The sequence below is a fragment of the Lepisosteus oculatus genome, chromosome 11 (assembly GCF_040954835.1).
Source record: "Lepisosteus oculatus isolate fLepOcu1 chromosome 11, fLepOcu1.hap2, whole genome shotgun sequence".
NCBI lineage: Eukaryota > Metazoa > Chordata > Actinopteri > Semionotiformes > Lepisosteidae > Lepisosteus > Lepisosteus oculatus.
The window spans coordinates 7,938,446-7,947,730 of record NC_090706.1 but is presented as its reverse complement, the minus strand read 5'-3'; the positions used below and the strand labels follow the sequence as shown (position 1 = coordinate 7,947,730).

Genomic DNA, 9,285 nt, shown 5'->3' with positions numbered 1-9,285 from the left:
AGGGTGCAAGTGCTTATATCCTTTCTTTTCATGTCGTTGTACCAGCACAGGTTCTGTAATATTAGTAATCCTTTTGATCTCCGTATATTCCTGTATCGCTAGTACCTGGGCTGAACGGGCTACATTGTGATGCAGCTCGTAAGGCACGACTTCATGATTAAGGACATAAGGAAAATCTTCCCTGTTTCTCATCTCAGAAGTCACCCCCACAATAGCCTTCGAAAAACTAAAAAAAAGGTAATTCGATGGAACTGCAAGACAAATGCCTTGTAAGATCACATGGTATTTTTGATTCAGAAAAAAGGAATTTAGGGATATGAAATTAACACGGCCTAGGTATCTGCTCTAAAGCCAAGTAATCTGCATGGCTTGTAAACAGAACTCATTTGCAAATGGCACTTTAAATAACTGCTGTATTGAGATTCCTGCAAACACCAGAGAAAATAATTTATTAACACAGGGGCACCACACACTTCACAATCAAATCCAGACACTGCCCACAACATCCAAACAAAATAACCCATGAGAGCAGCGGATACTTTATATAAACATTTATTTTCCGAGTGAAGACGGCCAGTTTATACAAGAACTCCATATTGTTTCAGGACTTCAGTGTATTTGGCGATTTTGCTCTCGACGTTCTTCTCCGCCTGCTTCTTCAGCTTCAGCTCAGTTTTCTTCTTGTTGTAGCGGATCTTGGACTTCTCCTTCCGTTTCTCCTCAAGGGTGGCTGTGATGGCCTGGTACTTCCAGCCAACCTCATGGGCCAGGCGGCCAAGCAGGGCAAACTGGAGGGGAGGACCAAGACGGAGCAATGAGACCTCATTCGATGGGACCTCCAACCTGAGCTCCCCCCACCCCAGTCTTTCATTTTTTGGGTAACAAATACAGCGAATGTGTATATTTTTCACATTTCCAGTCAAATGATCAGAACAACAAACCCAAGTAAGTTTTCCAGTCCTAACCACTACAAGTATATAGGGACACAATCATGCATGTGTCTGCTTTCCACCCAGTGTACTTGTAAGTACATCGAGAAGCTAATTTTTTTATCAGATTATCCATCACCCTTTACATTAAATACTACAGGTCTACTAGAATCCTGTGCTGTCTGGTCTCAGATGGTAGTGCATGTCAAGTATTCTCATGGTCGTGAAACTCGAATACTTAACTGTGGAAAAACATCACTGACACACAGCACTTCAAAGCTCCTGCCTCAGAAACTATATGAACTATTTTGAAAAGGGTATCAATATTTTCAGAAGAGCTCCTGTAAAACCACACGTTTCAGACGTTTGCCATTTTATAAAGGCCAAAACCAAATGTTTGTTTTACAACAGTCACCTTGCGACTTGGCTTCAGGCGCACAATCTTCAGAGCAGCTGGCACCACCATACGCTTCCTCTGCGGGACACATTGGGGAGGGAGAGAGGAGGGGTGTCAAGTTTCACCGAATAGAACCAAAGCCTTTTAAAGGACAAGAGTCAGTGTGTCTCAGATGTGTTTCATGTTCTCATTTAAGAATATTCAAACAATGTAGGTAGAATAGAAGCATCATCGACAGCGCACATCAGAGGATCAGGTGCATGAAGTGTGCAGGAGCCACTCACTTTGTCATAAGGGGGGGGGATTCCATCGAAGACCTTCAGTCTCTCCAATGCAGCCTGGCCTCTTTTTGTTTTGTGTGGAAGCATACCTGTTTACAAAGAAAGGCATAATTACTTCTAAAAAGTCACCATAATTCTTTTTTTTTTTTAATTGAGCACCCCCTTGCTCAGCATTTGGTGAAGCCATGTTTGGCCCTATGCAGTAAAATTATTAAAGGGCATCTATATAGAAGATGCAACTTATCTTAAGTATCAGGGCTACGTTCCTGGAAAAAGACTTCACAAAAGCCTTCCAGAAAATGGAAAAGCATCGCTTTGATTGCAAGAAAAGTGCTGGTTTAACTATTATGGATATACACTATTAAGTAACGTTTATATAGGTTTAAAGAATATCTGAACTCAGCAGTCAGATCCATATTTTTGTCATCAGACCAGGTCAGGTTCGGGATAAGACTCATCACAGTTCAGGAATCAGCAGTCGAGAGCAAGTCGCAATGCCACCCATTTAGGTCAACGCATGCTGTGGCTTCTGTAAGCTGCCGTAACATCGAAGGCTCCAGCCCTCAGAGCGCCTCACCTCGCACTGTCCTCCAGAAGATCCTGCTGGGGGCTCTGAAATGGTAGGGCCCACGGGATGGGTTGGTGTTCATCCTTTTGCGCAAGAAGGCAAGGTACTTCACTGTTCCAAGACAAAAGCTCAACATGAGCATGACCAAACTGTGACAGCACCATGCACTTACTGTGCTACCCAAGACAAAGACCAGCCTCTACCTCCTGCTTAGCCACACATGCATTATTACATTGACTTCAGTTACCCACGGACCTAAGTTCTCAGTTTAGTACAAAAAAAATGCAAAGCCTGCTAGGAATAATGAATAGGTAAATTCTTTACACCATGACCAGAAAATGCATGATTTGCTCAGCAATTCTGTTCTAAGATCTTAGGTCACCCACAAGAAAGGCCATTTCCAGTTCGCTTTGGTCGCCACTATCCTTTTAAACTGAGGGATCCCCCGCAGATATGCCGCAAACATGGACTTAAACTGAAGTGCAGAAGAGGTCACTTACATTTGTTCCGGTAGAAGTTCCCAGAGATATTGATGCCCTCACACCTCACGACAACCACTTTGTGGCCTGTAAAAGTAACAGGCGGTTAGGCACATCGAAGGACTGCTGGACGCTGCCATTAAAAACCATCTGCCGTCTCAGATGGTAGTGCATGTCAAGTTTTCTCATGGTAGTTAAACTCGAACAATGTAGGATAAGCATCATCATAGACAGTCAGGTATTTGTCAGTCCATTTTTTAGACAACTGAACTTCTTAAAATGACCTCTAAAACGTTTATTTTAATAAACTACTTCAACTGGTAGTACAATCTGTAACTGCTTTTAGCAATTACATATTGCAGCAGAGGTAGAAGTGAAAGATGGTGAAAAAGGTGGCTTATTTACAACCAGGTACAAGCTCATTATGACACCAACCCTGCAATCAGAGGGGAAAAAGGCAGTGGGCACACGTCCCAGATGGGACACTGCACAGGTCCTCTTTCTTGAACAAGGGATATCACTTGGGCTGCTTCAGACAAAACTGCCCAAATAAACGACAGAAAGAAAGATTCTTACCAAGCAGAACCTGTTTGGCCACAATGGCAGCCAGGCGACCAAGCAGATGGCCTCTGCCATCGAGTAGCAGAACCTGGAGGAAAAGAAAATTACGAGTTAGAGCCGACGAGCTACTGCTGACCACCAGGGCATTGGGAATGAGCGCACTGCACCTCAGCAACTGCTACGTCGAAAAGTATTTCGCCACTAATTTGGGGGCAAACATTTTAAACTAAACTGAACGCAACGTCCTAATTCATATTAATAAAGATGGTCAACATCATATATAAACTGAAAAGGCCATCATTAACTGCACTCGCCAAGTAACACGCGTTGGTAAGAGTTGTGCTGAGCACACTTCTACGGGATCCAGATTTGGTTGCAAATTTCAGAAACTTATCACGCGGGACAACGTTTGCCATGAAAATCAATTATTCACTTACGAAAATGCTTCACCGACACCCAAGACCACTACAAAACGTTATTTTGTTTCTCAACACAAATCACAAAGGATGAGGTAATCACAAAACAAAAACCGTGAAAGGAAGAAACGCTTAATAGCACTTTCAAAGTAATACGTGAGGGAAACAACGTGTGGCGCTTTAATAAAAATTAATCGTTAAGTACATTCGCGCTTTACGACGGATGAAAATATGCAGCCCGGTTTTAAAACGAGGTTCTTCACAAAAGAAAATATTTTTACATCAACCAGAGCTGCCTACAATTGTACAGAATACCGCACTACACAGAAATGGGTCCGCTTCATCACACTGTCCGCAAGCATGAATGGATTCAGGCCTACGAGACACGCAGACATGGCGACGGGAATTATCTCATTACAGGCTTGGAGAGAAACTCAACATAACAGGGAGAAGGAAACAGAGCAGCAGCACGGACATTTTTGGAACATTCTTCAACGTGTCAGCCTAATTCGCAAATTGAAAACCTGATAACGTGCCCCAGAGACAGGGAGTACTCCATGCCGGTCCAACACTCCTATCGCAAGGCAAAACAAAACCACAAAATTCAATTGATTCACTGCACCAAACTCCTCGGTATTGAACACACGAAACAGAGAGACTTCCACACAGGCACTGACCCTTCCTCGGTTCCAGAATACCCATCTTTACCCAACATTTTTTGCCTGTGCACAGCAGCCCCGTAACACACCTTATTGAAGCGGTCCGCCATGATGTGGGAAAAGAGAGAGAAACGGGGACGCCGCGAGTAAAAATCAGGGGCGAGGGAGGAGCTTCGTGCAGAGAGGAAGCGCTGTTCGTGAGCCGGACGACGAACGTGTGACGGAAGACGTCGTGACGTCCGGCAGTGGCTGCTGACGACAATAATAAATAAAGAGAGAGGTAAAGCTTAACCGCTAAGACCTCGTGGCGCAACGGTAGCGCGTCTGACTCCAGATCAGAAGGCTGCGTGTTCAAATCACGTCGGGGTCATTCGTTTTTTATTAAGATCTCTTTTTTTTTAACGTTGACATATATAACAAGTCACATATTCGATGTTTAACCCTTACGCTATTTACAACCCCGGTAAATAGTAATATTCTAAGTGTCCCGTGTCTCACCTTCAGCCCTAAATCTAAAGTCTAGGCTCTTAAAATCTAAGATTTTAAAAACGCGTGTATAAATATACAGTTTATCAGAGATGATAATCCCTGAAACGGGCAGTCCACAGCTTTGGATGCATTGTGCGTTACTCTAGTTCTTTTACATCAGTGTGACTGTCTTGCCTGACTTCCTAACGAAACGTGGAGATATTTATCCCTAAAGAACTTTACATGCCAACACAGTTTTGTCAAGACTTTGGTACTACAAAGCTTCGTAGTTTTTTATCGAATTTAAATGAATTAGCTGGATATAGTAAGGTACTCCCAAAAACCTTTACTACAGTCTGCACCCCTTTGGCTCCTGAAATGTGTTCTCACACCTCTTATCAAAATTGCTTTATCAAAAAGTTTTATCATACATAGAAATACTACTTCTATATTATAAGAACGTTTTAAAATTAACACTTTTCAACCTGTTTTGGAATAATATATTTTAATTTTGCAGTAAAATTGAGAATACATGAACAATTCTAAAACAATCTAGCATGTTTAACACCCCAGAAAGGACAGCTGGGGTGTTTCGTTCGCCCCAAGTTAGGAGCCACTGCTCCAAGGAGTACTAAAATCGCCTAGTTGATAAATTTGCTAGCTATGCTAGTGACAGCTAGTCAGACAGCAGATCACAGTAACAGACAGCATGTGGAGTCCAGGCAGGTGCCAGAATGAGAATTCCAAGACTGACTAGTAATTTAGTAAAACTCCTACATGATAATTCTGGTCCAAATCATTCCGCATATTCTTTTGAGACACCCCCTGTTTGTCATATGAAATTGATGATCGACTTGGATCAATAGCACTGACAGTTCTCCCAAACTCTGCATGTGTAAGGTCGAAAAGGAGAGCTCTTTCTGATTTCTGTAGAGTGGGGTTCTACAGAAGCCCATATTCTGTGGGTTTTCATTCCTCTACGGCTCTCTCTGACCCACATCTCCTCCTTCCTCAGTTACTCCTGCTTGAATTAGTTCCAGAAAAGATGAAGTGACAGTGGCTTCCCTGATCACAATAAATCGGTGTCCTGAAAGTGGTGCTTTAATAGTGACGTATTAGACCAGCTGGATGTGGTTCTTCATGGCTGAAAATCCCCCTGTCACAAGTGTGTAGTTCCTGGTTTCAGGTCCAATCCACAACATTTTCAGACAGCTGGAGGGAGACTACCTTAATACGAATGTTTATATACTGTACAAAGCAATACAGGCACGCAGCTGGCAAATATACTTAAATTGCATCCCCAAATAATTAAACTTCTATACTGACAAATGTAGGATGCTGATTGGTATTTTGGTTAAGGTTTCTTAAACAGAGATGCAGAACAACATCACTCCTTTCGTAATTCCTTTGTGTAACAACATGCATTACTCCATAGTATCACTTATACCAATAGAATCACAGGCATTTATTCGTTCTTATTCATAATGTTTAAGAAACATGCTTTCAGATGAAAAAATGAGGAGGTGAGAAATGATGAGGACTTTCTGCAGATGCAGCTCAGGCCCTGGAGTGTTTGTACAAAAGTTTATTTTGCTTGATGTTTTTAATGCAGGGTGTCATGATGTTGAATTAGTTATGATTGTCACATAGCCCCATTCAAATAAAGCATTATCAGTATTTTCCCTAACAGAGTAAAATCTAAGATACAGTGAGATTCTTTTACAATAAAAACAACACAGACAAAGGTTCCCTGTTGAAAATGATATGTGCATTTACTTGACATGGCATGTATAACAGAACATCAGCAAACTGCAGGACGGGCGGCACAGAGCCCGTGGGGTGGTGGGGGGGGCTCGCCTGGCAGATCCGCCCCACTCAGTCGTCGTGCTTGAGCTTCCTGATCTGGCCCTTGCGGCGGTCGATCTCTCGCTGCAGGCGCTCGATCTCCTTCTTGTGATGGTCAATCTCCTCTTCGTGGTGCTTCTTCAGGGCACTGAGGGCCTCGCGCTCCTTCTGCCTGAAGAGGGGGCAGAAGGAAAAAAAGAACAGGGTAAGAATGGGGATAAGTAAGCTAAAGACATCAACAACATCAACAAAAGTCAAGCACAAAATGGGAGCAAAATCAGAGCTCTGGTTTGTTATAAGGACCATTAGCCCCGATGACAACTTTCACACTTTCCCTGCTTCTGGTGTCCACTCAGTCCCCTGTATCGCCCCCTTGTGGTGGTCCCAGCCAATCAATCAATCAAGGTTTATTTAACAATGCACGAACAGTACAGCAAATATGGGCGTTGTCTGCAATGAAACGCTTTATCCGCGAGCTCGTTAAGAGGGATAGAAGAGGAGTAGGACAGAAGTTTCTAGGGATTAGGTTAGGATTGCAATACAATAAATTAAATAAATTACTACTTACAAAACAGTTACAGATTGCAGGAACGTAACACAAGGATAGGAGGTATTTAGCGCTGTTCATATGGACAGCGGGAGCACGCGGTCTCTGACCACCTGTGGGCACCTCTTCAAGACCCACCTGTGTAGACTCTGCCTTCAGACTGTGCGAGTCGCCATTTGAATTTCTGCACCGTGTGTCGTTTTGCTTTTAAGCTCCCGCTGACCATCGAGCGGGCAGAGCACCTACTTGAAGTATCGCTCCTCCTCGGCCGCTTCCCTCTTTCCAAACGCCCCGCCGGCCTCACGCACCGATCCCCCGCCGCCGCCTCCCTTTCCTGCCCCCTTGCCCAGCTCGCCCAGCTGCAACAAGAGGACCGCGCATTAAAACATGACATGAGTCCCGTGTACACAATGGCACGATTCACCTGGACAGCGGGCCATCCATTCATTCTCCAACCTCTTCTTAGAATCCGGGGTCGTAGAGGAGCTGGAACCAATCCCAGCAAGCAACAGGCACAAGGCAGGGCACACCCTGGACGGGACGCCAGTTCATCACAGGGCTCAGACACACACTAACTCCCACCAGGGCCAATTTTTCCCACAAAAGTTGCTGGTTAACCCATCAGTGCGTCTTTGTCTTGTGGGAGGAAACCCATGCAAATAGGCTGAGAACATAAAAACTTCACACACACAGCTCCCCAGGCTTGGTATTGAACCCAGGGTCCCAGCACTGGAAGCAGCATGTCTTGTGTAAGAGCTCTTATTTACTATATGCATTTGCTGCAATGGCAATAGAATAAAGATCTGAATACGACTACACAAACAGGCTCCTCAACACCCTGGAATCTACTTGCACCCGCCCCAATTCCAGAAACAGGGTTTAAATCCCCCCCCCCCCCAGTGCGTTGTGTATATTGTATTATGTATTTGCACTATGTGTATCCTGTCTACAATGTCTATGTCAGTGTCCTGTCTGTATTTGCACCGTGGACCTCTATACTGTATACTTGTTTATGGCTGGAATGACAAATAAACGTGAACTTGAACTTGAGAGGGCAAGACTTTACAGCTGTACTCATTCCCCCATGGCATGCTTCCATAATTCTTCAAACAAGTCATCTAACAATCACGTTTAATCTCCTGAATCTACCTACATTATTATTAAAAGCAGTTGTGCTTCCTTTCTCTGCAATCACGTATTCGTCCTTTGCATCTCTATGCGTAGAGGGCTGCTCTGTCTGCAGGTTTTCATTCCAATTTGACTCGTATCGACCTAAACCAGTTTGCAATTGGCTTAATTGGACTAGTTTTCTCAATTTCTTACTTCTCGGGTGATGCTGCTTTAAAGAGGCCTGAAAAACCTGCAGACAGACTCCATGACAGCAGTTGGATCACAGCAGCTCTCTAAAACAAAGAAAGTTTAAAAATCCCTTCGTCACTCCAAGGGCTGAGGGACCGTGAAGCACTTCACCAGTAATGCAGTTGCAGCCAAATACCCCGGCTTGTTTTATGAAATCTCTGGATCAAATCCTCAGATCAGACCGGCTGGATGAGCCAAATAGCCTTATCTTATTTGTTATATAAACTGTGGAACTTTATTGTTAAGCCAATAGAAAGTTCACTGTGCAATTTCAAATATAAATGAGTAAGTGACCCAACCCAGACCAGCTATTTAATAAAATAAACGTCTCTTTAAATGATTAAGAAAAACGAAGTTAATGTAAATCGTTGCAACGGCAATCATCGTAATACCCCTTTGTTACTTCTCTCGTAAATAAAGGTGAAATTAATCAAAGACAACAAAACAAGAACAGACTTTCAGGGCCGCGCATTCTTCATTGCGTATGACTTCTTCACTTTAACAGCAGAATAATGTGTAAACCTCACTTTCCCAGGCTTGGAAATTTTACATTTTCGTAAACACCCCCCTTACCTGGCTTGAATCCGATGACATCCTAATCTGAGCTGCGAGGAGACCCCTAAAGTTAGACCTCAAAAATCTAGCCATTTTCTATTCCCCTCGCTTTCAAACAGTCGCTGTCAAGTCAGGGTGTCCTTGTGTTTTATATGGAAAGCCTCGGGCCCACCAACACCTTTCACGGAGTGTGTTTTTGTGCGGTACCTTTAAGATACAAA

General features: G+C 43.6%; 2 protein-coding genes and 5 non-coding genes across 7 annotated transcripts; 1 reads left to right on the top strand and 6 right to left on the bottom strand.

Annotated features, from left to right (window-relative positions):
* Positions 1–536: 536 nt before the first annotated feature.
* Positions 537–4,476, bottom strand: rpl13a (ribosomal protein L13a). The gene is made up of 7 exons (XM_006631283.3): positions 4,380–4,476; positions 3,231–3,303; positions 2,676–2,741; positions 2,185–2,286; positions 1,611–1,696; positions 1,345–1,404; positions 537–788 (listed from the first exon to the last, which is right to left on the bottom strand). The coding sequence occupies exons 1-7, from the start codon at positions 4,398–4,400 to the stop codon at positions 579–581; spliced, it is 618 nt and encodes a 205-aa protein (XP_006631346.1). The 5' UTR covers positions 4,401–4,476; the 3' UTR covers positions 537–578.
* LOC138241917 (small nucleolar RNA Z195/SNORD33/SNORD32 family) lies at positions 1,112–1,195 on the bottom strand. The gene has a single exon (XR_011191207.1). It is a non-coding gene; the product is annotated as a small nucleolar RNA Z195/SNORD33/SNORD32 family (small nucleolar RNA).
* LOC138241918 (small nucleolar RNA SNORD34) lies at positions 1,488–1,565 on the bottom strand. The gene has a single exon (XR_011191208.1). It is a non-coding gene; the product is annotated as a small nucleolar RNA SNORD34 (small nucleolar RNA).
* Positions 2,004–2,073, bottom strand: LOC138241923 (small nucleolar RNA SNORD50). The gene has a single exon (XR_011191213.1). It is a non-coding gene; the product is annotated as a small nucleolar RNA SNORD50 (small nucleolar RNA).
* Positions 2,807–2,889, bottom strand: LOC138241916 (small nucleolar RNA Z195/SNORD33/SNORD32 family). The gene has a single exon (XR_011191206.1). It is a non-coding gene; the product is annotated as a small nucleolar RNA Z195/SNORD33/SNORD32 family (small nucleolar RNA).
* Positions 4,477–4,588: 112 nt separating the features above from the next.
* Positions 4,589–4,660, top strand: trnaw-cca (transfer RNA tryptophan (anticodon CCA)). The gene has a single exon. It is a non-coding gene; the product is annotated as a tRNA-Trp (tRNA).
* Positions 4,661–6,504: 1,844 nt separating this feature from the next.
* On the bottom strand, positions 6,505–9,223 carry atp5if1b (ATP synthase inhibitory factor subunit 1b). The gene is made up of 3 exons (XM_069195595.1): positions 9,083–9,223; positions 7,397–7,509; positions 6,505–6,775 (listed from the first exon to the last, which is right to left on the bottom strand). Exons 1-3 carry the CDS (start codon positions 9,155–9,157, stop codon positions 6,634–6,636), a joined length of 330 nt encoding a protein of 109 aa, XP_069051696.1. The 5' UTR covers positions 9,158–9,223; the 3' UTR covers positions 6,505–6,633.
* Between the last annotated feature and the right edge of the window lie 62 nt (positions 9,224–9,285).

Coding starts and splice junctions, on each gene's coding strand:
- rpl13a (XM_006631283.3), bottom strand. CDS start 4,400: ATGGCGGACCGCTTCAATAAG. Junction 2,287..2,675: donor GAACTTCTACCGGAACAAAT/GTAAGTGACCTC, acceptor GTCTTGGAACAG/TGAAGTACCTTGCCTTCTTG. Junction 1,405..1,610: donor TCCCCCCCCCTTATGACAAA/GTGAGTGGCTCC, acceptor TGTGTCCCGCAG/AGGAAGCGTATGGTGGTGCC.
- atp5if1b (XM_069195595.1), bottom strand. CDS start 9,157: ATGGCTAGATTTTTGAGGTCTAACTTTAGGGGTCTCCTCGCAGCTCAG. Junction 7,510..9,082: donor TGTCATCGGATTCAAGCCAG/GTAAGGGGGGTG, acceptor CTCTTGTTGCAG/CTGGGCGAGCTGGGCAAGGG. Junction 6,776..7,396: donor GAGGAGGAGCGATACTTCAA/GTAGGTGCTCTG, acceptor CCCCCTCTTCAG/GCAGAAGGAGCGCGAGGCCC.